Genomic DNA, 25,701 nt, shown 5'->3' on the forward strand with positions numbered 1-25,701 from the left:
TATACTAGCTCTTCCACAACTTGACGGTTCTGTCCCATCCCGACGATACTATTGTACTTCCATCGCAACTAATATCACAACTCATCACTTTGTCGTTGTGTCCTCTAAGGGTCTTAACCTTGATGAAATTGTCAGCTGACCAGATATTTACAAGTCCATCAAAAGAAGAGGTAACGAGAAAAGAGCCATCGGAGTCGAGAACTTCAGGATTGTCTCCATTCTCATTTGCAACTTCGGTCGAAAGTACATTAGACACAGATCTCCTGTTAAAAAACCGCACGTCACTTACGAGCTTCGTATGCACTGGAATTGAAAATATCTCCTTGAAGTCTCGTTGGAGTTTTCGAAGATCCCAAATCTTCACCGAGCAGTCTCCACTAGCTGTAGCCAAATGGTACCCGTTTGGCGACCAGTCCATACTGTAAATACCTTTTATATGTCTTTCAAGTGTAACTATTGATCTTCCTGACCGCATATCCCATATTCTTCCAATAGCATCAAAACCTCCAGAGGCAAATAAACTGCCGTCAGGATGAAAAGACCCAGCAAAAACTTCTTTAGAATGACCCTCTTGTTGCAATAGTGCATTTTCGGGACGATTGACATCCCAAAGCTTCCATGTCTGGTCACATGATGTCGAGGTTACGAATCTACCACTAGGATGAAACAACGTCTTAGTAATACGATTATCATGGGCTGCCTTTATAGATACGACGGGCTTTATTACTTTCGTCTCTGACTCCTTATTAACTTTCCAGAAGTTTATGTTTCCTTCATTACCTCCTGAGACAAGAAGATTGCTGTCTGTATAGACATCCCAGTCTATAGCACTTACTTTCTCTGAATGATACCCAGATGCCAGCTTAAACTTAGTTGATAAATCTCCAGAATCTAAAATGTAGATTCCTCCATCCCACGAACCTGTCGCTATCAATTCACTATCTTTTGAGAATCTCACGGCTGATAGAGCTCTAGTATTACCTTGTATAAGCTGAGTGCCAAAAAGCTCGTATTTGGCTAGTTGTGAATTAATGTGTCGCCTATGTTTGAGATACTTGATAAAGCTCTGGTCTTTTGTTTTCTTTTGTTGTTTCTCTATTCTCTTCCTTGCCCTTTCCAACGAAGAATGGAGTATTTCTTCTCTGGCTGTGTACAATTCCTGTTCTCCAGGTGTATAAAAGTCTTCGTCATCCTCGTTTTCATCGCTTTCTTCGTTTTCTAACAATTCATCTTCTTCCATTTCATAGTCAAAGTCAAAATTAGTATGTTTCTTCTCGGAGAGAAGCTTTATAAGTCTCTGTCTACGATCAGAATCATCTTCTCCAAAATAAGTTACAGGCTCTCCAAGCTTTCTGAGCTCTGCGCGGACCTCTGGATCGGATGTAGGGACAGTTTTCGCATCAAAACTAGAAGATACACGATTTCGTGGATCATTTAATACGGTAACTCCTTTACCCCCCATATCACTCGTTTCTGTGTTGCAATTGACGTTTTCTGTAGGTTTTTTACTAGTTCTATTTTTCATTTTAAACTGAATAAAGATGAGTTCCACTAATCCTGCATATTCATTCTTCACTCCATCATATACTTACACTTTATTCTAAACTATAATACTTGCTACCAGATGAATGGAAAGCTTAGAGGCATTGGTGATGCTTCTGTTGTTATGGTTATATCTAATTCTACTGTCGGTTTTTCTAGCTTTTAGTGGTTGGCCTTGAGAATTCTATCGGCATACTGGGCAAAGTTCTCAGAATCATTAACCATTTCGTCCAAGTCTGGCTGGCAGAACACAGCCAAAGTGTTTCTAGCGATATTTGGAATCGAAGTTCCTTTGACATAGTGGGGTACTGCCAGGAATTTTCCTCGAGAAACTTCCTGGAGAGTAGATCCAGTCTGGAAAGCAAGACATTCGGGAGGAATGTTCACTTTAACCACTTCATTCTGTCTGTCACGAATGTACAAACCCAGTTCAGGGTCTGGGGATTTATCAAGAGCAGCGGTTAGACCCTTAGATTCGTCGATGAACAAAGCAGATGTCAATCCTGTGAGACAAGAGTGGTCCAAATGCTCACCGCACCAGTCATCATCTTTGCCCGATTCCGACGACGACTTCAGTGGAAAATAATGGAGTAACCTTGCCTTCGTACAAGTCGAGTTTTTCACAATTCGTTCTAAGTAGTTTTGTTCGTAGTTGGGAGAGATTTTGCTCTCTGTAATGAATTTGTCACAATTAGCAGCTACAGATTGGGCTACATCTATGATTAAGCTAATAAGCTCCTTAGCATCTTCTTGAAAATTTTCAAGACCTTTGTGATCTGCAGAAGGCCACATATTGGCTGTGGTGTATGCCCTGTGGTTGATGAACTCTTTGGTCAATTTTTCCGTCGGTCCTTCCCACTCAGGATTCTTGTGGAAGGCACAGTTCACATAGTAGGAACCTTTGTTAAAGTCTGGTTTTCCTGAGTTAGCCAATATTTCTTTACCACAAGACCAGCCTGTTAACCACATTGCCTCCTCTGATTCTAGATTACTTAACACGTCAGGCCCCAAGTTGGCCAATATCGAAATCGACTTCAACACCTTCAATCTGAGATCATGAAACTTCTGGGGTAAATCTTTGATAACGATGATTCCTAACGACTGGGGTCCAAAAGCTTCTGCCAAAGTAGCATGGTCAATTCCCTGGACTAATTCCTTTAAGGAAACTACTACCGGAGTTCTGACAGCAGCATTCGTCATTTTTGGTGAAGAAGAAATGGTCAAGTTGCAACCTTTTCAAAGAGAGTGAGGCCAGAAAAAAGTTTGAAAGATCAGTACATTTTGTCCCAGTTCAGGAATATTTGTCGGAATTTTCGTGGAACGGCACGATAAAACTGAAATTGAAAAATTGCAAAATTGCAAAATTTGATACGAGATAGAATAATTAAGTAAAATATATGAACAATTTCTACTACTCTCTAATGGGTGAGGTTAGAAATGAATACACTAAAGCACTACCTCAATATCCCTACAATGGAACCTCTTCACTGTAGAAATCAGAAGTACTCGTCTACATACTACTTTTCTCAATTCGGTGCCAGGCAGAATGAGATTTTGTTATATCTTCGGGAATACCAAAATTCTTTATCATTACAAAAAAAACACCAAAACTAATAAAGAGAGAGCCCACCAGTAACCAGCCTAAGTGAGGAGCAAAAAGGAAGCCCGATGCGGGGGTCGAACCCGCAACCTTTTGATATCCAGTTTATAAGAGTCAAACGCTCTACCGATTGAGCTAACCAGGCAACAGAGGAAACAGCCCGATGCGGGGGTCGAACCCGCAACCTTTTGATGTCTAACTTAAGAGTCAAACGCTCTACCGATTGAGCTAACCAGGCTGGTAAAGAAAGCCCGATGCGGGGGTCGAACCCGCAACCTTTTGATGTCTAACATAAGAGTCAAACGCTCTACCGATTGAGCTAACCAGGCATTTCTTGTTCGTATGGTTTCTCTATATTTTCCAAGAGACATGAAAATCACGTGTACTAAAAGCATGATTTGCGCGTGATCTGTAAAAATTTTTGAATCTTCGGGTTTCCTCTTGGTTGGCCCATGCTACATTGGGTGATAATAGCCTTTATCTCTAGTTTATAGCTGTTCATATGTGTTAGTACGTTCAATGTATGCCACTAAGTCAAAAAGGGCCTCTCCCTATTAAAAAAATACTAAGTTTCTATTAAGATTCGATTTTAATCGCAGTATATATTATTTGAGAAAAAGATTCAATTTTTAAAATAAATCATGGAAAAATATGTCACATTGTCAAAATATCCAAGATTGAGCCCAACTGTAAGTGTGATGCCTGGATTATGATCTATTTTTTTTAAAATGTAAAGGTTTGAAAGTTACGCCTGTCGTGAAGTCATTGTTAGATAGTCTGAAGATTTACATATACAAATCCACTATGTCACCATATTCCTCTTGTCCAGGCGAAGCTTGTAATTCGCTAATTTGCAATAGTTTGGAGTATATACTTTGTTGGTGAATGTCAGAAACAGCCTTGGAGTCGACCTTCAAATTGTTTGCATCGTCCAAATAAGGTAGTTTCTGCAACTCTAATTGTCCCGTGCAATCATTCGAGCCTCTTCTCTTCATAGGGAAAAATATGATGTTGTGAATTTTTGTCTGGAAAGTGGATTTCATGAGCTGATACCCCCTATTGTTTTTTTTGAAGAACCTATAGAGTTCTTGTGAGAGTAAATTGCCATCGGAACATCTTTCAAGAATTGAGTCCAACTCTTCATCTGAAATCTGTAGGTTCTTACTTTCAATAAAGCCCAAGATTTCTGTTCTCTGCTGTCTTTTCTCAATCTCCTCTGAAGATAACTGAGTATATATCATTATCGACAAGGATGATCTTTGTTTGCTTCTTGGAGAGATAAGTTTCAGAAGAAATTTTATATAGGTTCCTTTTGTAAGTTCTTTTAGTAGTTTGGTATCTACTTTTTCATTCCCATTGTCTCCCAGGAATCTATATGTTCCACTAACTATTTTCTCCCAGTAATTTCGATGGATTTGGTAATTTTCAGAATTAAAGAGAAAATTACTACTATTATATGAGGGTGTCATGGAATATACTAAGTTACAGGGTAAATCTTCTTCTTGATAAATGTTGCTGTTTAGAAATGGCTCAATAACATTTTTAGAAAATTCCGGTTCACTGTAAGTTTCTATTTTAGACACCCAATCTTCTATGAAATCATTAATTCCCTGAAGTACCTGTTCTGGTTTATAGGATCCACTTAGGATACAAAATTGTATTCCAAGTATACTTCTACAGACTCGTAAACCAGAGAGCACAGTGTAACCAAATTGCCTTTTGGTTCTTAGTTCAATGCTGATATTGGTAGAAAATAGGAATGAAGTTAATTTCCCAAGAGTTCTTGTTGCTTCATTTGCTCTTGTACCTATTTGAATGAAATGGTAAAGTGCATTTAGAGGATCTTCTTCATTGGAATTGGAAACCTTGCTCAAATATTCCTTACCACAGGGAATGATGTTAGAAGTTGGAAGTAACGGGGAAGCAGCTTCATTACCAGAAGTATGAGTGAAGTTGATGTTCTTGGTGAAAGATTTGACCTCATTCTGTTCTATTCCTCCATGTATAAATACTCTTAGGTAAGTATGTTGTACAAGCTCTTGTGTTAGTTCCAACAAAACTTCTCTATCGATTAATTCTATTTCAGCGATTCTTTCTTCAAGGTTGATTGTATCCTTCTCAAGGTAAAGAATGGACCCAGCAATTGACTGTTTGATACCATTGCTTTTGGATAAGTCCTCTAGCTCTTTCCTAAGTTTAAGTCTGGCAGAAAGGAGTTTTCTATAAGGTATAATTGGAAGAGTGAAATTGAGATACTTCTGAATCAGATGCATGATGTAGGAGGACACACCTTCTATGTTCCTTTTTGGGCCTGTTATATTGATTGTGATTGATGGGATACCAGTTAAATTAGAATATAAAGCCCAAGAATATCCATTCAACTCTGCAGGGTATAATTTCTTTCTAAGCTCCTCGCCAATTAGCTCGCAAAGTATCTCTAACCCCATGTAAGCTCTTGATATTTTCCTGCTAGTGTTTAGTTGGTATTGAAATGAAGTAAGTACCTTTGACTTAAACTGGAGTGTTCTTTCAGTTTTGTACCAGAATTCATGACCTGACGAAAATTCAACCAAAGTAGGTTCATCCAAGTTAAACATTGATTTTGCCTGATAGCTGTTGTCAATACTATCAATGCAAACCAGATGCAAAAGACTGTTTATTTCTTCTATTGAGAAAGAAAGGAATTTATTTCTTTTTCTGTTCCTCAACAAATATGGTGTCGATACTAAAAAGTCGGGTTCTCCTAAGCTGAATAGTTCATATTGGAAATTGTAATATTGGTCAGCTCTAGCTCTTTCAAAAGGGAGAAGCATTGGGTGAGTCCTGCTTACCAAGTCTCCAATATAGATTATACTTATATTCTTCCAGTTTAGGTGTTGGTATGTTGCTTTCATAAAAAGATCTACCCAGATGTGTGGATCGGAGAAATCCTCATCAATGTCCCTCTCTCCTCGAAGTAGGTTCTTGAGCCCTAGTTTATCAAGATCTTTTTGCATTTCCATCGAGAATTGAGCAACTTCGTCGACACTGCCAGAATGAGGTTCCAGGAAATAGAAGGAAACCTTCGAAAGAATAACTAATTCGGTTATATATTGTACCAAAATGCGGTGATTTTGAGGTTGAGACAAACTCTCAATGAATCCCAAAAGTTTGCTTTTAATAAGATGCACATTTTTCGCACCCAATTTTGTTATCTCCATACCAATATTGAGAATTGCTTCATTGATAGTTATGGACTCAACTGACACAAATATTGAAGAAACATAATAATCTTCATTTTTAAGTTGATAAAATATGGATCCTTCAGATTCGTCTCCAATGATGTTGCACCATATATATTTAAGAAAAGAAAAATGACGCATGGAACCTGAATCTGGAAGAGAAAAGAACATATTAAGCTTATTGAAATTTCCACTTTTGACATATAGAAATTTGTTGAGTGAACCTTTTGGAAAGGCTAATTCGCTCTTTGTATGATTGTTTGCATCCTGGAGAATATTCATACCAGCTGTGCTTCTTGGTGTAGCTTTTCCTTTTTCAATGTCACTGAAATTGGTGATGGCTAGCTTTTGCAACTGGGCTAGAGATTCTGGTCCTTTCAATACTACAGTTATGTTTTGCGCATCATAGTTGCTTCTGAAATACTTGTTGAGTTGTTGTTTTATGTTTATCCTATTCCTTTTGGGGACATGTGCTAGTGTCGCTGCATTTCCTGTTCCAAACCTATGGAAGGGCAGGTTCTTATTTGCCAAAATCCTTAAACCATGGAAGAAAATCTTATTAATATTAGAAATTGCTGCATTGTGTTCATCTTCCACTGCTTGTATTTCTGCTTTGATGTAGTTTTCAGGAAATAGAGGAGTCTTGAAAAAACTGGAAAAGACCCGAACAGCATGTGTGCAAATTGGTTCTCCATGTTGTTCGTTGTCGGTGACGGGCAACTCAAAGTAATAGCATGTCTGCTCTCCAGTTGTGGATGCATTGCATTTTCCTCCATTTACATCTATCAATTCGAGAAACTCGTTGGGTTTAGGGAACTCTTCCGTTCCAAGAAATAACATGTGCTCACAGAGATGTGCTAGACCAGGGACTTCGTTGGGGTCCTTGTTTGATCCACTGGCTACACAGACTCCGCAGGCAAGAGTATCATTGGTTGGCTGCGAAATTAAAAGAACATGCACTCCGTTAGCTAGTCTGATAAGTCTGTAAGACTTGTCTGAGTTGTAGAGCGAATTCTGAAAGTTTACCGCGATAGCAGTGGCCGAGAAATACAGCGAAGCCATTGGAATACAGACAATAGGAGCATGATATAGTTGAACTTTGAAATGTTCATTTGCAATCGCCTGTCTTTCTGTATTTGATGGTAATCTGCCCTGGACAAATGTTTCAAGTTGCAAGCCCCTGCCTAATCGGGACGCAACAAAAGAAATCTTGGAAATTGCTTTTGCTGAAATTGCGACTCCTATCCAAAAATAGTAATATGTCATCGTGACTTGTATCACGTGTGATAATGTCAACAATCGCCTACCTTCAGCCAGCAATGCGAGGAACGGGGCCAGCTCTGTGGAGCAGGGGCAGACAGAAGACGACATGGTAGTAAAGAATGGACATTTCATCTGATAGTCTGGTCCAGCTGGTATTACACTCCGGGTAAGTTATGGAACCATGTTCGTTCTAGAACGTTTCCAGAGCAATTAAACTCCGATCACTATCTAATCGGGATGATAAGGCAGTTCGCGGGGTCGTGCATGCCACAATGTGTGACAATCACCGGTCGTGCACCAAGGCCAAAATTGCTTCTGTTCTGCTAGGCTGGAATTGCCTGTACCACACTGAATCCATGATGGTTGAAAGTCTGTCATTTGCCAATCAATGCTTTTACAGAAATAGTATTTCAGTTAACATTTACATTTTCCATTCCATTAAGCACTGAGTCCAAATCCCGGTTCGCCAGTGAACTCTCTGCCGAACCAAATCCCGTCCTTGTATATCAGTGTAAAGAAGCAGACAGTAGACTAGGACTCAATTTCCAGTCTCTATCTCAGCACATTTATTCAGCCGATATCCAGCCGACATCAGCACAAGTCAGCACAGTCACAAAGTAATACTCGATTTCGTCAGATCATTAACATCCACACACATATCAATAGCAGTACCGCAATATCGTAAATCATATACTTCATATTTGCGATAAACACAACACATCAACGTTTCTACAGCTTACAATTCGAATACTCGTCTCTTTGACAGCCATAAGTCCCAGTAAAAACTTCCGTATATGTTGTATTTCCCGATATAACCATGTCCAACCAGTATATCTACAATAGCTACCAGCAGTATTCGCCCAACGTAGCCCACAACTCGTTGGCGGTGCTCCCAAACGCCAACACGAGCCCCACGTCGAATCTTGCCTATATGTCACCTCCTGGCTCAGGCAACTCGTCTTTGGCTGGCAGCTTGTCTTCATCTGCCACTTCCTCCACCTCCTCCAGTGGTTTGGGAGCAGCATCGTCGCTAGCAGCTTCCAACTACTCGTTCCATACTCCACGCTTGAGATACTACTTGTCCAAGCTGTTTGATGTAGAAGACGACTTGGAGTTCTGTCCAGACATTCCAGACTCGCTCAACACCAGTCCCACCATCAAGAAGTTCAACCCGTATACGGCATCTGTGTTCTCTCCTTCGCAGGAACTCAATGGAACTTCCTCTGTGTCGTCCAACTCTTCTTCCAATGCGTCGTCGTCGCCACGCGTGCACACTCCACGGATCAAGAAACCGTTGGAAATCATCAACCCCCAGACCAAGATGAGAGTCGGATCCCCTGCAACAAAGTAAAGTTGTGTGGTTCTTAGGACATAAAATCATCGGGTATGAGTTGAGTTGTGCACACGGTTGATGATGGACCACGGATTGGATAGCTCTATGATTGAGTTGAATGTATATTATCACCAAATTTTCATTTCCATGGCTTTTTTATTACCATGGATCTTGGTTTGAGAATATCTTTTGATTTTCATTGTATTTCATCAATATTTAATTTCATTAACTTTGATTTTCAATTGAAATTCAGTACTTTATTGATGATTTTCATACATTCACGCTTTCCGAACTTGAACAATATTAGAATTTTGACAATAGATTTATTTATTTTGGGGTCACTATCATCTGTCTGTTATTGAAGTGCATGCATTGACTTTTATGTCTTTTGAACATTATACAACTATTTAATGTTTTGTTTTACGAGGTTATGGATTTTGTCATTATTATTTCATTCTTATTCTTATTATTGGTCCTGATTGTACTTTTATTTTTACCATTCATTTATAATCAAACAATCTAATCAGTGAGAACCTGACGTCCGGCGCAAGGCTGGCTGGTGTCTTCTCCATGTCATTTACTAAATGTGTACTAATACACAATATTATTACGTATATTCAATTTGCCTTGTAGTGGCTTTCTCTGAGTAGTGACTTCTTTGCATTAAGCCATAGTGGAGTTTCTGAGGAATGACTTAACCTGGGGCTATGAATTCTGCTATACGACTTAAGTGAGTCGTTTATCTTTGCGGTAGAGCTCATGACGTAATGTCAATTCCACTTCTGAACTTTAATCTAAAGAAGCAGCAGATTCCAGATGGTTTTTGACTTTAAGCCACCATGCGAAAATATCAAACGTCATAGAGGTGGGTGTTGGAAAGTTCGGAACGAAAATCAACAGAGACAGTTATTTGTATATGACATGACCCCAAATGCTTTGTAGAAGATAGAGCTGAAGTCAAAAGTTGTCAGTTCAATCAAGAGTCGTCATATATAATGGAGGAAGACGACACAATTGATTCTCGAAACAGAGTCATATTCAACATTGAAATCAACTTATAATTTCGATACCACAAGTCTCAATTCTTTAAATGAAGCTCACCATCATTTCTGCTATTATTGCTGCTTTCTTGAGAGTTGTCCAGGCTGTATCATTGGATTCATCTGAAGACACCTTTCTCACCAAGCTTGCTGAAGATGCTGCATTGTACCCTGAACAATATGCTCAATTCTTCCGTACTGCTACTGTCTCTGCTCCTTCAGCTTTGGAAGATTTTGCCAAAGACGTTGCAACCTTCACTGACGAATCATTTACTACTCTTTCTGCTGTCCAGAACTTGGATGTGTCAGCCATAGAGTCTTTCGCAACCAATTTCCCATGGTTTCTGCTGAGATTGGAACTTACAACTACTAAGACTGCTGCTGGTAAAAATGCCAAAACTCTGGCAACTAGCTCTAAATCTTCTTCTACTAGTTCTTCTGGTTCTGGTAGTAAGCAATTTTTTGTACCTGGAATGTTTTCGGCGGCAGGTCTAATTGCCCTATTGCTATAGGGAAGTCTGAAATTTGTGCCTCCGTGCTCGCATGAGCATATCGTGCACTCAATCCAGCCAATGGCTTTCTGGTGTTTACAAATATAGGTTCAGGCCAACAGGTTATTTTTTCTGGTAACTTTAGGCTAATCAGGCTATGATCTCTCCCTTGAATTGTGTGAAATTGAGGGATTTTGCAGTAATAACCTCCGTATTCAATAGAACCAATAAATGCGAGCATTGTTTTCCGAAATTCTCCTTCAGATACCCGAGCCGTTGTTGCAGGCGAAAACACAAAATCGCAAAGTATATCCGAAATGAGGATTCTTCGCCAGGCTGTTGCCAATTGTAGAAGGATATTGAATCCTGGGTGTGATTGTTGAATTAGAGAATTCGACTCCGTTGTATGCACATGCAGCCAAAAGCGCAAAACCCTTGCAGCACACATGAAAAATATCGGCATAGAAAGAACATTTCCAGTCTTTGCAGCAGAAAATACAAGGGGGGAATTTCAGGTTAATACGAGGGGGTTGAAATTACCGTTTCTTACGAGCCTGTATCTGTTCAGTGTAACCTCGCTACTCATTAAGTGGTGAGATCTGCGCGCTACTGTTGTGAGATCTGCGAGAATACAAGAACATAGTTTATGGCATTTGTGCCAAGATAAAGAATTGAAACAATAAGAATTAACCTCGGATAATCACTCTCAGTGCAAATGCCTAGGGATCACCAGAAAGATAAGTGAATTTGAATTATGAAATGTGTTCGTGATCGTCGGCTATTGCTAGTCTTTTACCAATTCCAGACTATTTGATCTACGTTTGCACAAAAGAATTGTCTCAATATTTTACAATTCACCGGATTAGAAAGGTTGAATAAATCCGATCTAAACTCACTACAACGGTGGCTTCGTTGGCAAAGCTTCTTTGGTAAGAATATAGATCATACGGCATTTTGAATTAGAAACTTCTTATTGTGGGCTAAAACCAGACAGATGGCTTAACGTCTGAAATAGACTCTTTTTTTACGAAATGGCTTTCTTTATTACGAAATGGCTTTCTTTATTACGAAATGGCGAGAAATGCAATTAAAGTCGAACCTATTTATTACTTAGTGTATAATTCTTCATACCGGAATATGGAAAGAAACCAAAGATGGACTTCATGATGATATTACCTAGGCGATATCTTAATGAACTTTAAAGCAATGATATCGATGGTTAAAGAAGACGGCGATACTTTTTTTTTTACTAAAAATGGCTTGTATTACAACTCAATTCCAACCTATCTACTACATAGTATATAAATCATCCTCTAATCCATACCGAAGTGTGGAGGAAATCCTAAGATAAAAACCTCCGGGTGATATTACCTAAAAACTAGGTGGTACCTTAAAAGATACTGCATACAAAATATTAAATATTGCGGCACGGATGTTTTATCTTCATACGCAGAATGTGACATAAATAGTCGAACCTTTCATCAACAAAGATCCGTGATAGTTTAGTGGCTAGAATTACCGCTTGTCGCGTGGTAGACCGGGGTTCAATTCCCCGTCGCGGAGATTTCTTGCGCAAATGGTTTAGTGGTAAAATCCAACGTTGCCATCGTTGGGCCCCCGGTTCGATTCCGGGTTTGCGCATTCTTTTTTACTATTTCACCACGCAATATAAGACTTTGTACAATGTACCTTCTTCGTCTATCTTCTATTGTAGAAAGTTGCTTGTTCCTAGCGCAGTCTGGAAACAGCTGGCTTGACGTGAAGAAGTATTACGCGAAGAGGATGCGCTGTGTGCAGTGCTTTTGGGGTTTAGTTTTGAAGAAATGCGAACCCCAGAAGAAATGTAAATATTCGTTTAGTAATTTGAAATTATATTACTCTTACACTCTTTTTGTTATTGGATCAATCAGCTAGGCAGTTTTCTGTAAATATAGCTTAAATCGTCGTTCATTAAAAGATACAAAGAGTCAACTATCAAATTTAACCTCTGAGACAACTCCATTTCATAAGATTGGTGAAACTTGAATCAGGCAATAAGAGCTAGCAACTATTCAAATTTACACTAAGATGTCTACAACACAGCAGCAGGAGCATCGTAAGTATCGCGATACGATTTCTACGTGTCATATTGATTCGTGTTTATTCGTTCATAAGTTATTCTTCTCATACTAACAATTTATTAGAGGGAGTTCCAGACAGACGCCTGGCAAAAGGACGGTTCAGCTGGGTTAGACGGTTGATGCAGGGCCAAAGCAGACAAGCCGTTGCACCCTCCGGATTGGGTGCCCCCAGAGGCAATATCTATGAACCACGAAGTAGCCGAGGACTTTCTGGAGGTTCTGTAGCTGTAGCTGGTGGGAGTAGAAAAAGCAGAAGAGCAGCAGCAGCAATATCAATCAATGCTGGATCTCATTTAAACGAAGCGAACGAAAACGGTGAAGCTGATGATGACACGTACACTTACGACAGCGACATGCAGTCGTTTGCCACAGAAGGTAGAAGCAGTATTGGACAGAGAACGTCTGTTTCTGACAATATCAGTACTATACCATTGAAGCTGATAACTTCTGCACAATCTACTAAATCGCCTTCTATTCTTAGTGACGGAGTTCAAGACCAAAACTCAATAAACGCCTCGACAGCGGAGACATCCATAACGCCAAGTGTCCAAACAACAACGCATTTGTCCCCTTCCAACTATACCACCCATTTGGCTGTCGTGCCGAACGGACAGGAGAGAGACATTGAGTCTATTGTGACGTTGGCCAGTTCGACTCGCCGCATACGCAGAAGAAGTATTGACACCAACTGTAGCACTGCGGGGATTCCGCCAGCGTCCATCATGGAACGTCTCTCAGTCCAGCCCACGGCTGCAAACAGCACCTATGCTGTCAGCATCAAGACCAATGACAGAACCAGCCAGACAGAGCCTTCGCAGAGTAGCATGTACGACTTCACTGACCAGACCAGCTCTGTGCGGAGCGACTACGGTGCCGAGGTATCTGCATAGACAGAAGGGTAGACTTTTTCAAGGTGAATATTCTTCCAAGTTTCATATACCATATTCATTCAAATCATATTTAATATTAATTGTTCGCAGCAATAGGTTTATATATTCAGGGTAGCAAAAAATAGAAAGTTAGTACTTTACGAAAAACACGAATCACAAAAATTAGACTAAGGTATATAATATGATATTAATTCGTATTAATATTGCATTATGTTGCGTCTTTATGTTTTAAATCATAGTAATATTATTATTACGTTTGTTCGTATATCTTATTATGTTTTATTATATTATATTATATTATATTGAGTTCGTATTTAGTAGAACGTATTAGATGTACAAAAATACTATTTCTACACAATATTATATGCTCATAAGGGGCCATATATGGCATTGTATCGTATTATATCGTATATTTATATATCGTATTTCCAATGCTATTCTCTCTTGCCAGTAGAAGATAGTGAATTATCTTCCCACATAATCATTTATGATGCCTCCCCTCCCCTTATCATCGCCTGCACATAGCGCCAGATTAATCCTGACAGAAATCAAAACAAACCTGCGAAAAAAGTCTCACTTCTTCGAGACAAGGAAGAATTCAAACAAACAATACCGCCATTGTTGTTCTTTTTCACCACTTTCGTATTTACAGAGCCAGCTAAAGGGCAGCAGCACCCACCGAAAAGACGGCGGAAACATCTGAGCTCCGAGCCAACGCCAGTTTCCCTCAACAACTCTCTGTTCCTAGACTGTTCTGATCATACAAACATTTGTGGAGTCCTTGCGAAGCATACAAGATATCCAGATTTAACATTTTCCAATATATCTATTGTAACATACGACTATATTGCTAGAGATCGCACAATATTCCACCAAAAATTACGATTTCAAGACTACAAGCCCGTAATCAGAAACTGTATTTTTGGCTGGATTTGCAATAATTCAACTAAATATTCATCTTGAGAATTTAACATAATATGGGCACTTTTTCCTACAACGACAGCTCCATCGAAGGAGATGTGTACGTCCAGCGGTTGTCCACTTACATTCGTAGAAACGAAGAGGCGCTTGCAAATGGTCTACTTTGTTTCTCGAGAAACCACAACACTCACATAAAGGTCAAGCCCTTGCGGCTTTCCTTCACCATTCACCACTTGTACTACATCACAGAACGGATCGAGTCGTCTCCATTGGGAGTAGATGTGGGTCCACTCAATATCAAGCTTGATAATCCCAATCACGAGCCAACTTTCATCTCGTTTATGGCGAATAATGCCAGATCTCTGCGCCATTTTGATAGTGATACCAGGTCGATCTCGTCTATCAACTCGATGAAGTCTATCGTATCCAGTGCCTCTGTCTACTGGCGATCATTTGCTTTCAGTAAAGACCCCAAAGTAATCAACAAGGACATCAAATACCTATACCTGTCTTTCACAAAGATACCATGTCTCATTTTAACACCTAAAACCAAGATTGCAAGCATCTCTTCATACGAAGAGTATCCCTGCGACACGTCTGTGCCTGTCAAAATGTTCAAGAATTTGCAGGTCTTGGAGATCGTGGACTATGATCCAAACGAAATCTTTGGGTGGCACATTCTCAGCGAACAACTAAGGATCTTGATTATTAGAAACTCGAAAATTAGTAACATCTCTGAAGTCTTGCATAACCTAGTAATTGATGACGAATCAGGAAGATCTAGCTTCAACTCGCACAAACAGCAGAAGAAGTATGGAGACGTATTTATATCCAGTTCTGGTACATCTCTCACTACTACTGCCGATGATAGTTTCAGCAATATCAGTGAGGTAAATGAGTTTCCCCAGTTCCAAAACAATGCATTTAGATACAATCGTCGTGAAAGAGCGACCACCGCATCGGGAGCAGGCTCCCTACCCAAAGATGTCTTTCTTCCGGACAATTTGGCGTCGTCTTCTTTGGTTAATAAGGACTACCACAGATTACCCGATAGCAAATGGTCGTTCTTGAAACAGCTTACGGTTTCAGAAACGTCCATAACTTCTGTACCTTCTTTCATCTTCAAATCTCTAACCAGCTTGGTCAAACTTAACTTGTCCAACAACTTGTTAGATGAAGTTCCTGAGGGCCTAGACACGCTTGTAAACCTCAAGTATCTCAACTTTGCAGACAATTATATTACAGACTTGAAAAAGTTGCCCAAGAACCTTGTCCATTTGTCAACGTTGAACTTCAACAACAACAAACTCACAGATTTGACGGGATTGGAAAATTTGCATACTCTTGAGAAAATTGACTTGAGAAGAAATAATCTTGCTGATATAAAATCGCTCAAGCCTATTGTGTTACAGTTCATAAAGAACCCTAATACTTTCAACAATGTTTACTTGTCAAGTAATAAGTTGCCCAAGAGCTTCAGAATAGACCTTTTCAACTTATTCAATGGAGTCAAGTACAAAAACGGTATTAAAATCGATGACTCCAGACCGGGCTATTTTGAAAGCGCCTTATTGTTAGATGCCGAAAACGCGTTCAAGAACCTCGAGCGCTTCTTTTCTGAGTCTCTCATGAAGCAGCCCAGTTTACCGATGTCTCCCAAGACTGAAGCTGAGGCTGATATCACTGTCAGTGAAGAATCAGTCACAGCCAGTCCCACCACGTCGAAGATTGACGAAATCACAGCCACCGGCTCTTTGATCAAGAATTCTGCTGCTACGACCGACAGAATTCAATCCACCACTAATACTATCGAGACCTTAATGGAGCCGTTTTCGTCAATGAAGGTTTCTAATGATGAAGATACACCAACAAAGAAGAAGTTTGACCTTTCACATACTGTATTATCTTCAGCACCTACAATTGTACCTCCAGATGCTATCAGTGTCTCTTCCATCCAGAAAGCACCCAGCTCGCCCTTGAGCGCCAACACCAATTTAACCAACAAACTCGAGGCTGCCACCGCATACACATCCAAACCAAGTCTAATGGGACTTCATCTCAACAACTCCAACGCTTCGATCCCCGGAAGTCCATCGAACTTGAAGAAATCCACCACCTTGGCCCAGCTCGATCTTGAGACGGTCCAGAACGCTGCACCCAACATAGTTACACAGGTTCAGGTGACAGCACGCATGAGCACCTAGCCATAATCATCCATGCATTCTATGTATATTTAATTGTATATTAACTGTAGCAATATGAAAGACACGAGCATAAGAGGTAAAGTGTAGAGTATTGAAGTAGAAAGATGTAGAATAGATGTAAAGATCAAAAAGCTACAAGAGTGAGCAAACAAGAATAAGAATTAAGAACACTAGTTTTGTGGGCAGCAAGAATTACAAGATTATCTCGAGCTATGAAATCTAAGTACAAACAAGAATTGCAACTGAAAATCTCAATCTTTGGAAGATAATCTCATTACCTCAGGCTCAAATGAATTAATGTCAAAGATGAGAAATTTTGCACCCATTCGGTGTCGCACTTTTACTATTGAAGATACAGCCGCAATTTTGTTTTTAGTCGCACTTTTCTAATATATGCGAAGAAGTGGCAGCCAAGTTTCTGCAATTTATTTATACTCTTCTTCTTCTTTCCACAACAAAGTCAACACAGCAACGTTTAGCACATGGAAAATTCTGACAATGACTCTTAAAAGTTTCTTCCTTGTCTTCGCATGTCTTTTTACTCTATTTGTGTTTCCTCCCTTGTCGAGTTCTCTCGAAGAAGGACATATTGACAAACAATACGAATTCTCTTTAGATAACGACACTGAAAAACGACAATCCGACTCTTCAGCTATCCACAAAAGAGGATACCATGAGGAATCGCCACTATTCCAATTCCAAGACGACGACCACTCGCTCAAGTACTTCAAGTCGCCTCCCTACTACCCCAGTCGTTCGTACTACCAATTGCTGCAAAAAAAATGAAATGTAAACAAAAAATTAGAATCTCCAGATTTACTAACAAAAACACTTCTAGCCCTTGGAGGAAGAATCGACCATGTCTGGCAAGCTGCCTACGATAAAGCAAGGAAGCTCGTGGAGAAGATGTCTATTCCTGAAAAGGTCAATTTGACAACTGGAACTGGCTGGGGTTCTGGTCCTTGTATTGGTAACACCGGCTCTGTTCCTCGATTGGGAATCCCCAACTTATGTTTGCAGCACGGTCCTAACGGTGTGAGATTTACAGATTTTGTTACCCATTTCCCGTCTGCCCTAGCTGCCGGTGCCACTTTCAACAAGGGGTTGATCTATCTTCGAGGCAAGGCCATTGGCCGAGAACATAAAAAAAAGGGTGTACACATAGCACTCGGACCTGTTGTCGGCCCCATTGGCCTCAAGGCTGCTGGAGGCAGAAATTGGGAGAGTTTTGGCGCGGATCCATACCTCCAGGGAGTTTGCGGGGCCGCGACTGTAGAAGGAATTCAAGACGAAGGTGTGGTGGCAGTCGCGAGACATCTAGTTGGCAATGAGCAGGAACACTTCCGACAGGTCGGTGAATGGGACGAAAATGGGTGGGAACATCTAGAAACGTCCATCAGTTCCAATATAGGAGACAGAGCCATGCATGAGTTGTATCTTTGGCCATTTGCCAATGCTGTTAGAGCCGGTGTAGGTGGTGTTATGTGTGCTTATAACCAAGTCAACGGCACTTATAGCTGCGAAAACTCCTACTTGCTTAATAACTTGTTAAAGGAAGAACTTGGATTCCAAGGCTTTGTTGTCTCCGATTGGGGAGCCCAACATACTGGCGTATATTCTTCACTTGCTGGTCTTGATATGACCATGCCCGGTGAAGTCTTTGATGACTGGCTAACAGGAAAGTCTAACTGGGGTCCATTGTTAACGAGAGCTGTCTACAATGGTACCCTTAGCCAGGAACGTCTAAACGACATGGTTATGCGCATCCTCGCACCATTTTTTGCAGCTGATACCATCACCCTTCCTAGTGAAAATGATGTTCCCAACTTCAGTTCGTGGACATTTCATACCTACGGACAAGAATACATGTATCAACACTATGGTCCCATTGTACAGCAGAATTGGCATGTTGAAGCAAGATCAAATTTCAGCGACAACACTGCCTTGAATACAGCACGGGAAGCAATTGTCTTGCTCAAGAATCCAGGTCATAATCTACCGATTGCAAAAGTAGACGGAGTCAGACGCATATTCATTGCAGGGATAGGTGCTGGAGTTGACCCACGAGGGTTCAACTGTAAGGACCAAAGGTGCGTGGACGGTGTTTTGACTTCTGGTTGGGGTTCGTCTGCTCTCAACAATCCATTTGTTATTACACCATATGAAGCAATTGCAAAAAAGGCAAGGGATCAGGGTATGTTGGTAGATTTTTCAAACGATGTGTGGGAGTTAGATCATGTCGAAGAATTAGCAGATTATTCTGATATGTCCATAGTGGTCGTCGGTGCTAGTTCAGGAGAAGGTTATATTGAAGTTGATAACAATTTTGGAGATCGTAAGAACTTGTCTCTCTGGCATAACGGTGATCAATTAATTGAATCTATCGCTGAAAAGTGCAAAAAAACGGTCGTAGTAGTCAATTCTGTTGGACCAGTGAACTTGGAAAAATGGATTGAAAATGACAATGTTGTTGCCGTGATTTACGTTCCACCTTTAGGTCAATTTGTCGGACAGGCGATTGCAGAAGTTTTATTTGGAGAAGTCAACCCATCAGGAAAATTACCATTTACAATTGCAAGAAAAAAGCAACATTACGTTCCAATTATTGACGAATTAGGAGACGACAGATCACCGCAAGACAACTTTGATAGAGACATTTACCTCGATTATAGATTTTTTGATAAACATAATATCAAACCAAGATATGAATTTGGCTACGGTTTATCCTACAGCTCTTTCCTGGTCTGTGATCTAAAAATCAAAGAAATCAAAGCTCCCTTGGAATACCTCCCATATCCAGAAGAGTACTTACCAATTTACAAGACTTGCGAGGATGATATTTGTGATCCAGAGGATGCCTTATTCCCTCATGATGAGTTTGACCCTGTTCCTGGTTATATTTATCCATATCTCTATAATGAAAATGTCAGGACCTTAGAGGACGACAGCCATTTTGATTATCCTCATGGCTACCATCCTGAACAGAATTCAGTTCCTCCCTTATCAGGAGGAGGATTGGGTGGTAATCCAGAGCTTTGGCAAACATTGTATGAGGTCGATGCTGAAGTGAAAAATGATGGTAAATACAGAGGAGCCTACGTCTTACAGTTGTACTTAGAATTGCCAAGCACAATTTTACCATCACCACCTAGGATTTTAAGGGGGTTCGAGAAAGTGTTTCTAGAACCAGGTGAAACTGCTCGAGTTTCATTCAAGCTTCTACATAGAGACCTCAGTGTTTGGGATACATATTCACAACAATGGATTATCCAAACGGGAACATACAAGGTCTACCTTTCCTCTTCAAGTAGGAAAGTTGAATTAAGTGGTGAGATTGACATCGGCTGTTAAGCCAATTTTCTTACTTGCAGCTAAAATCGCAAACTTCCTGACATTAGCTATCAAACGAAAAAAACTTGAGCTCGATCCCTATTCACGGCTATCACATGAAAAAGTCCGCAACTCTTTCCCAAAAGAGAATGTAAAGTCTAGATGATTTTTGTCTTTCGTTGTTCTTCACAACTGGCAACTTCTTTATGTAGATTGCAACATTGACCAACACTAAGAAGGCATTTTCTTGCTGATCTCAAGCATGATGCCAAATATAGTAATTGCATGGCTTCACAGGACATCGTAGTAAACCTAATCTCTAGATTTTCGAATGCGGCTTATCTGCATACTGTTCCATACGTTAATCTTGGATTCTTCTATACAGCCACATCAGAAGTCCTTGTCTGGACCTAATAACATCTAACGTGTGAAACGCTATCTGAAGGGTTTTCAAGCTAGCACGTTTACTTCACAGGAGAGAAGCTATATTTTTCGCTTAACATTTTGTTGTTCTTGCGCTCGAATAATCTACACACTTCATTGTATATTATGCGTAGCCATTTACAAGATATCACTAGCTGATTATTCCGATTGAAGATAAAACGGATACCAAGAAACCTGAATTCGAAGTTCCGAGCCTTAGTTTCATATCTTCTTGAGCGGATTTTGCTCCGATTGGTGGTAGGAGTGACAGCACAAAGAAGGGCCAAGAATTCGGTGCTAGGGGCGAAGCGATTCGACTTCTCTATGTCACAAATTATGTCACTGTTTCACCTATCTCTAAGGCAGGGCCAGAGAGAAGCCAAGGCATTTCTTGGTAGTGCGAGACTTTCAGGATGGATAGGTTAACTTTTATTAACTCCGACAAGCTATCACTACATTGGACCGAAGTGATTAACTTACTGCTGATAGCTCCGATTAATCAGCACAATGCGGATATGAATTTTTTGGTGTAATTTGATTTTTCATGTAATTCAAATAATGGTTTAACGTCTTCCATACTGTACCCGAATGCATTGTGGCCCACATCATCACCCTGATTTATCCGATCAGTTAAGGTATTTTTCTTTTAAGGTTTGCAATATCCAGGATACATATGTTGCATTTCAATTCTGCATAATCACTGGTATTCTTGTATGAAATTCAGGCATTTAGGATTGATTTTGGCAATCACAGACATTTTTGGAACGCAAAAAGTTCCAATAAGGTATTTTTGACATTCACGAAGCGAATGACGTAGTAGTTCCAGTACCTTTCAGTCAATTTGCAAGGGCACATAACCAGCTACAGTGCAAGAATTAGCTTGATTCGTGGATCTAAGTGTATTGCAAAAACCGCACCCACTCAGCTGTTATTGCAGATAGAAGTTGAATGCACATGTGCAACAATTGCTACAACAAGATACCAAATCTTAGTCAATCCCTAACGTCGTATCTGCGTTTGGCTGTATTTTCAGCCACTTAATATTCCCAATATACGATTTCGGAATTAGAAATCAAAAATTGGTGCAATTTTCGAATTCTCTTGCTATGGAGCCTTGGTAACCACTAAAATCATGGCAGATATGATTAATTATAAGTTAAGGGGATTTCCTTTAAAAACAGCGTAGTTTAGAATATATTATACGAATATAGCTGTAATTAGCCTCAAATCAATATTTTTCAGAGGGCTTATAGATTTTTCCACTAGTAGTTAGAACTAACAAGATAATATGGATCCAAGCAACAAGAAAGAGAAAGACCAAGTGCATATAGTAGAGAAAGTCAAGCGTCCTCATAGAGATCTGGACCTTTCTGATCAGCTAGGTGACGCTCACTTCAATATTCTTCCACAAAGGAGAATTATTACTATCTTGTTGATACTTGCATTGGCCAATCTCGTTTCATTTGCAGATCAAACTGGTATAACAGTAGGCTTGTCTGCTATCGCTTCAGATTTGAATTCAGAAAAGACTATCAATTGGGCTGGTACAGCTTCCTTGTTAGCAAATTGTGTTTGCCAAATTTTGTTCGGACGTCTCTCTGACATATTTGGAAGGAAGAATGTGTTGATGTGGTGTTTAGCCATCTTAATCATTGGACAGGTTGCATGTTCAACAGCTCGAAATGGTCCTGAGTTCTATGTATTTAGAGCATTAGCCGGGATTGGTAATGGCGGTGTCTCTTCTCTTGGAATGGTTATTTTAAGTGATATTGTCTCTTTGAAAGATAGAGGTAAATACCAAGGTATACTTGGTGCCAGTGTTGGATTAGGAAATATTGTTGGACCTTTCGTCATGTCTGCATTCGTAAAGCACTATTCCTGGAGGGGCTTCTATTATTTATTTGCACCCTTAGGCTGCCTTGTTAATGTTGCAATTTATTTTACCATTGATGGAAATACTAAACTTGACGGTGTCTTGTCTAAGAAAGAAAAGTTCAAGAAGATAGATTATTTGGGCATTATAATTGCTTCGATTGCCTTAACTTGCCTTCTTGTTGCAATCAGTGGTAGTGGTACTTCATTTCCTTGGGATAGTAAGCTCACTATTACCTTGTTTTGTGTTGGTGGTATTGCATTCATTGTATTCTTCTTAGTTGAGTGGAAGATTCCGGAGTTGCCAATGATCCCATTAAGACTATTCAAGAGCCCTTCTATGTGCTTGTTGTTTGCTTCCACTTTTTTGTTCGGCGCTACATACTTCAGTTTGTTGTATTACTTACCATACTATTTCCAGATTGTCAGGTCTAAAAGCGAAATACAAACTTCGGTATTTATTGTTCCTTTGGTGGCTGCCCAAGCCCTTATGTCTATTGTTGGAGGGCAAATCATCACTCTTACAGGACATTATTTTTTTGTTGTATGTGGAGGTTACGCACTTTGGTTAACTGGTTGTGGCTTATTGATCATCTGGAATGAGCACACGAGTGATGGAGTTCTAGTTGTGGTAATGTTGATCATTGGCACTGGTGTTGGTTTTTCATTTCAACCTTCAATGGTAGCCATCCAAGCCAATTGTAAGAAGGCTGAAAGGGCGGTGGCAATCTCTACCAGAAATGTTTTGCGTTCCTTTGGGGGTGCCATTGGTATTGCATCCGGATCTACTATGATTAGTAACACGTTATTGAACCATCTCGCACAAATTCAAGGTCAATCAGACTTAACTGAGGCTACGATCGACTACTTGAAGGACCATATATATTCGAAGATAAACCTTGCTGGGGTTTCGGCATCCGAGATTACGACAATTTCACAATTGTACATCTCGGCATTGAGATACTACTACTATCTCATCGTCACCTTCATGGGAATATGCTTGGTGTGCTCCATTTTCGTTAAGGATCGGGGCTTACAATGCACGGACGAACACCCTGTCCGTACGAGAAAGGATCTTGAGTCATCTGCATCCTCGTACACAGTCAATAGTTAACTTTTAGTCTAATCTGAGTATAGCCTGTGTTTTCTAATATTATTTTACCTTATTTGCTGGAAAAGAGGGGATAAGCGAAAGGCTTTGACATGAAAATCTCACGTCCTTGGAGCTGCAAGGCAGAATCCGGAAAAAAAAGAAGAGATTCCGAGACACTTCAGTTGCAGGCGCAAATAATGTCGAGCAGTGACAACTCCGATGCGACATTGAACGCGATAGAATGTCGCATCTTCTTTCACGCGCGTGTAATAAACAATTGTATATTTTTGTTGATTATACAATTCAGCGAATGAAGTCAACTTCTAACACCAAGTATTATGAGCTCTCTAAGAGAGAAGTATGAGAAGTCCAAGAAATTGGGCTATGTTCCGCGAGACATTCCCTCCATTTACCCCGCTTTGGGAACAAGTTCCGACAGATATCTGTCAGATTTCAAAGACAAACAGACTTTTCATAACAATGTGAACATCGACAGATTCACATATCCCGCAACTGAAAAACCGCTGTATACGTCCAGGTTTCCTGAATACGGATCTTACTTAAGTTCCCGACATCTGCTTCAAAAGGAACGAGAATTTGAAAGAGAAAAAGAAAACTCTTATCTTCCAGGAACGTTTCTCGCTCCCCAAGAATTTCAGAATGCATCTTCCTACAAAAGCAGTTTGGCTAAAAGTCTGATCCCAAATAGACGGTTTGACTCCAAAAGCAGCAACTTTTATGACAGCGATATGCGAAATGTGGGGGTAAGTAGTAACATGAATTATGCGAATAGAGAGGTGAGAAGATCTCATTTGAACAAGACTATGTCACCAATCAAGACACTTAGAAATTCTAATTCTTCGCTCAGACAGCCGTCGGGACTCTACAAAGTTCTTGATTCAACGCCCAGCAGAAGCCGTACTATTACTGACAATGGAAACTTCAGAAAATCCAACGGCATCTATAAAAACAGAGAGCCATCCAGAAGGAGCCAGACAGGTTTGCTCTCCAAGTTGAGAAGTTACTTGAATACGTTTTCCATCGATAAAGTTGAAAGTGACAACTCGAGTGTGAATATTCTCAAGGATTCTGCAAGAAAAGTTCTTAACATCAATTCTGTTGATGGTGATGAAAAGAGATACGAAAAGAGAGTCACATTTCAAGACCCAGTTCCCAGTGCTTCTGTCTCAAGTAGCAGGAGTTTGGACCGTCTTCTTGAGAACGACGAGATAGATGACACAATACTGAACACAAGGGCTCTTTCTGCGATGTTAGAAGAGAAACGTAAAGTAGAAGTAGAACAGGAGCTTCGTGATCTCAAACAAGCTCTTATTGACGAGGGCGACAAAAGAGCCAGATTGATTAGAGAACATGAGGTAAGCACCAAACAGATTCAACGACAATACCAGGCCACTATTGTAGAATTGGAGGATCGCATTCTTAAGTTGATGCGCGAGAATGAATCCAAAATCGACAAGAAAGAATTGTCGAAAGAATATGAGAGCCTCTTGGTACAACAGCAAGAATCGAATAGGCGTATTCAAAATTTGGAACTGAGCAATGAAGAGTTGAGACAGCAGTTGCAACAACGTTCACAGGAGTTGAAAATGGCACGATATGAAAATCAGTTCAAAAGTGAGCTAAAGTCCGTGATGGAGAAATACGAAAGTAAGGAAAACGAACTTATTTTGAATGGTAGAAATATTCAGCACCAGATCGAAAGATGCGAGTCAGAGTTTAGCAAGCTTGACTGGAGTGTACGCGCTAGGCACGAGTTATCATCTGAAGTTGCTATCAATTCTGAAAAGATCAGCGAGTCTATTGGAAGAGCCTTGTCAGGGTTGCGAGAAAGCAATACCGAAGGTTTGGCTCCATCTGCAGAGTTTGAACAAGTCTACAGTACCATTAACAGCTTGTTGACTACGGCTATTCCCAAAAATAAAAAACGTGTCGAAGATTTAGACTTGAAGATTGCCACCCTTGATTCAAAGAGACGTTCACACGATGGTTTAGCCAGATTGTACCAGAGAAAGTATCTGGTGTTGAACAAGCTTCGTGTATTGAACCAGATCGAACAGGAAGCAGCACAACTAGGAGAGTACCTTGAAGATTCGCAGGTAATTGGGCATTTTGAGAAAGACGTGGTTAGCGGGTTCTACTCCAAGTTCAAGCTCGAGTTAAGGAATACCTGCTTCTAGTGCTGTTAGAGAGTATATTAGTAGAATATATTATAGAATAAATTGAACAGAAGATTTTTAAACAACGTATATAATAGTCATATATATATATATATATATTATAAATAGTAGAGAATAGGGATTATGTTTTACAAGAGGTCCTTGTAGAACAGAATTCTCC

General features: G+C 40.1%; 10 protein-coding genes across 10 annotated transcripts; 7 read left to right on the forward strand and 3 right to left on the reverse strand. All coding sequences in view use genetic code 12, as the record gives it.

Annotated features, from left to right (window-relative positions):
- Nucleotides 1-4: 4 nt before the first annotated feature.
- On the reverse strand, nucleotides 5-1,462 carry PICST_37533 (predicted protein; the record flags this gene model as incomplete). Its single annotated transcript, XM_001387992.1, has 1 exon — nucleotides 5-1,462. One exon carries the CDS (start codon nucleotides 1,460-1,462, stop codon nucleotides 5-7), a length of 1,458 nt encoding a protein of 485 aa, XP_001388029.2.
- Nucleotides 1,463-1,704: 242 nt separating this feature from the next.
- On the reverse strand, nucleotides 1,705-2,742 carry PICST_37559 (predicted protein; the record flags this gene model as incomplete). Its single annotated transcript, XM_001387993.1, has 1 exon — nucleotides 1,705-2,742. The coding sequence occupies one exon, from the start codon at nucleotides 2,740-2,742 to the stop codon at nucleotides 1,705-1,707; it is 1,038 nt and encodes a 345-aa protein (XP_001388030.2).
- Nucleotides 2,743-3,927: 1,185 nt separating this feature from the next.
- On the reverse strand, nucleotides 3,928-7,734 carry PICST_28795 (predicted protein; the record flags this gene model as incomplete). The annotated part of the gene is made up of 2 exons (XM_001387994.1): nucleotides 3,928-7,604; nucleotides 7,671-7,734. 2 exons carry the CDS (start codon nucleotides 7,732-7,734, stop codon nucleotides 3,928-3,930), a joined length of 3,741 nt encoding a protein of 1,246 aa, XP_001388031.2.
- Nucleotides 7,735-8,069: 335 nt separating this feature from the next.
- On the forward strand, nucleotides 8,070-9,538 carry PICST_66548 (hypothetical beta-1,6-N-acetylglucosaminyltransferase, contains WSC domain-containing protein). Its single transcript, XM_001387605.1, has one exon. It carries the CDS (start codon nucleotides 8,444-8,446, stop codon nucleotides 8,975-8,977), a length of 534 nt encoding a protein of 177 aa, XP_001387642.2. The 5' UTR covers nucleotides 8,070-8,443; the 3' UTR covers nucleotides 8,978-9,538.
- A 511-nt stretch (nucleotides 9,539-10,049) lies between these two features.
- PICST_28797 (predicted protein) lies at nucleotides 10,050-10,546 on the forward strand (the record flags this gene model as incomplete). The annotated part of the gene is made up of 2 exons (XM_001387606.1): nucleotides 10,050-10,449; nucleotides 10,512-10,546. The coding sequence occupies 2 exons, from the start codon at nucleotides 10,050-10,052 to the stop codon at nucleotides 10,544-10,546; spliced, it is 435 nt and encodes a 144-aa protein (XP_001387643.2).
- A 2,011-nt stretch (nucleotides 10,547-12,557) lies between these two features.
- Nucleotides 12,558-13,500, forward strand: WSC2 (cell wall integrity and stress response component 2; the record flags this gene model as incomplete). Its single annotated transcript, XM_001387607.1, has 2 exons — nucleotides 12,558-12,585; nucleotides 12,674-13,500. 2 exons carry the CDS (start codon nucleotides 12,558-12,560, stop codon nucleotides 13,498-13,500), a joined length of 855 nt encoding a protein of 284 aa, XP_001387644.2.
- Nucleotides 13,501-14,477: 977 nt separating this feature from the next.
- On the forward strand, nucleotides 14,478-16,625 carry PICST_52710 (predicted protein; the record flags this gene model as incomplete). Its single annotated transcript, XM_001387608.1, has 4 exons — nucleotides 14,478-15,232; nucleotides 15,257-16,042; nucleotides 16,095-16,141; nucleotides 16,165-16,625. The coding sequence occupies 4 exons, from the start codon at nucleotides 14,478-14,480 to the stop codon at nucleotides 16,623-16,625; spliced, it is 2,049 nt and encodes a 682-aa protein (XP_001387645.2).
- Nucleotides 16,626-17,531: 906 nt separating this feature from the next.
- Nucleotides 17,532-19,976, forward strand: BGL4 (beta-glucosidase; the record flags this gene model as incomplete). Its single annotated transcript, XM_001387609.1, has 1 exon — nucleotides 17,532-19,976. The coding sequence occupies one exon, from the start codon at nucleotides 17,532-17,534 to the stop codon at nucleotides 19,974-19,976; it is 2,445 nt and encodes an 814-aa protein (XP_001387646.2).
- Nucleotides 19,977-21,666: 1,690 nt separating this feature from the next.
- On the forward strand, nucleotides 21,667-23,364 carry SGE1.4 (MFS efflux transporter; the record flags this gene model as incomplete). The annotated part of the gene is made up of 1 exon (XM_001387610.1): nucleotides 21,667-23,364. One exon carries the CDS (start codon nucleotides 21,667-21,669, stop codon nucleotides 23,362-23,364), a length of 1,698 nt encoding a protein of 565 aa, XP_001387647.2.
- A 317-nt stretch (nucleotides 23,365-23,681) lies between these two features.
- On the forward strand, nucleotides 23,682-25,541 carry PICST_28803 (predicted protein; the record flags this gene model as incomplete). The annotated part of the gene is made up of 1 exon (XM_001387611.1): nucleotides 23,682-25,541. The coding sequence occupies one exon, from the start codon at nucleotides 23,682-23,684 to the stop codon at nucleotides 25,539-25,541; it is 1,860 nt and encodes a 619-aa protein (XP_001387648.2).
- Nucleotides 25,542-25,701: the final 160 nt, after the last annotated feature.

Source organism: Scheffersomyces stipitis, chromosome 1, assembly GCF_000209165.1.
Source record: "Scheffersomyces stipitis CBS 6054 chromosome 1, whole genome shotgun sequence".
Taxonomy (NCBI): Eukaryota; Fungi; Ascomycota; class Pichiomycetes; order Serinales; family Debaryomycetaceae; genus Scheffersomyces; species Scheffersomyces stipitis.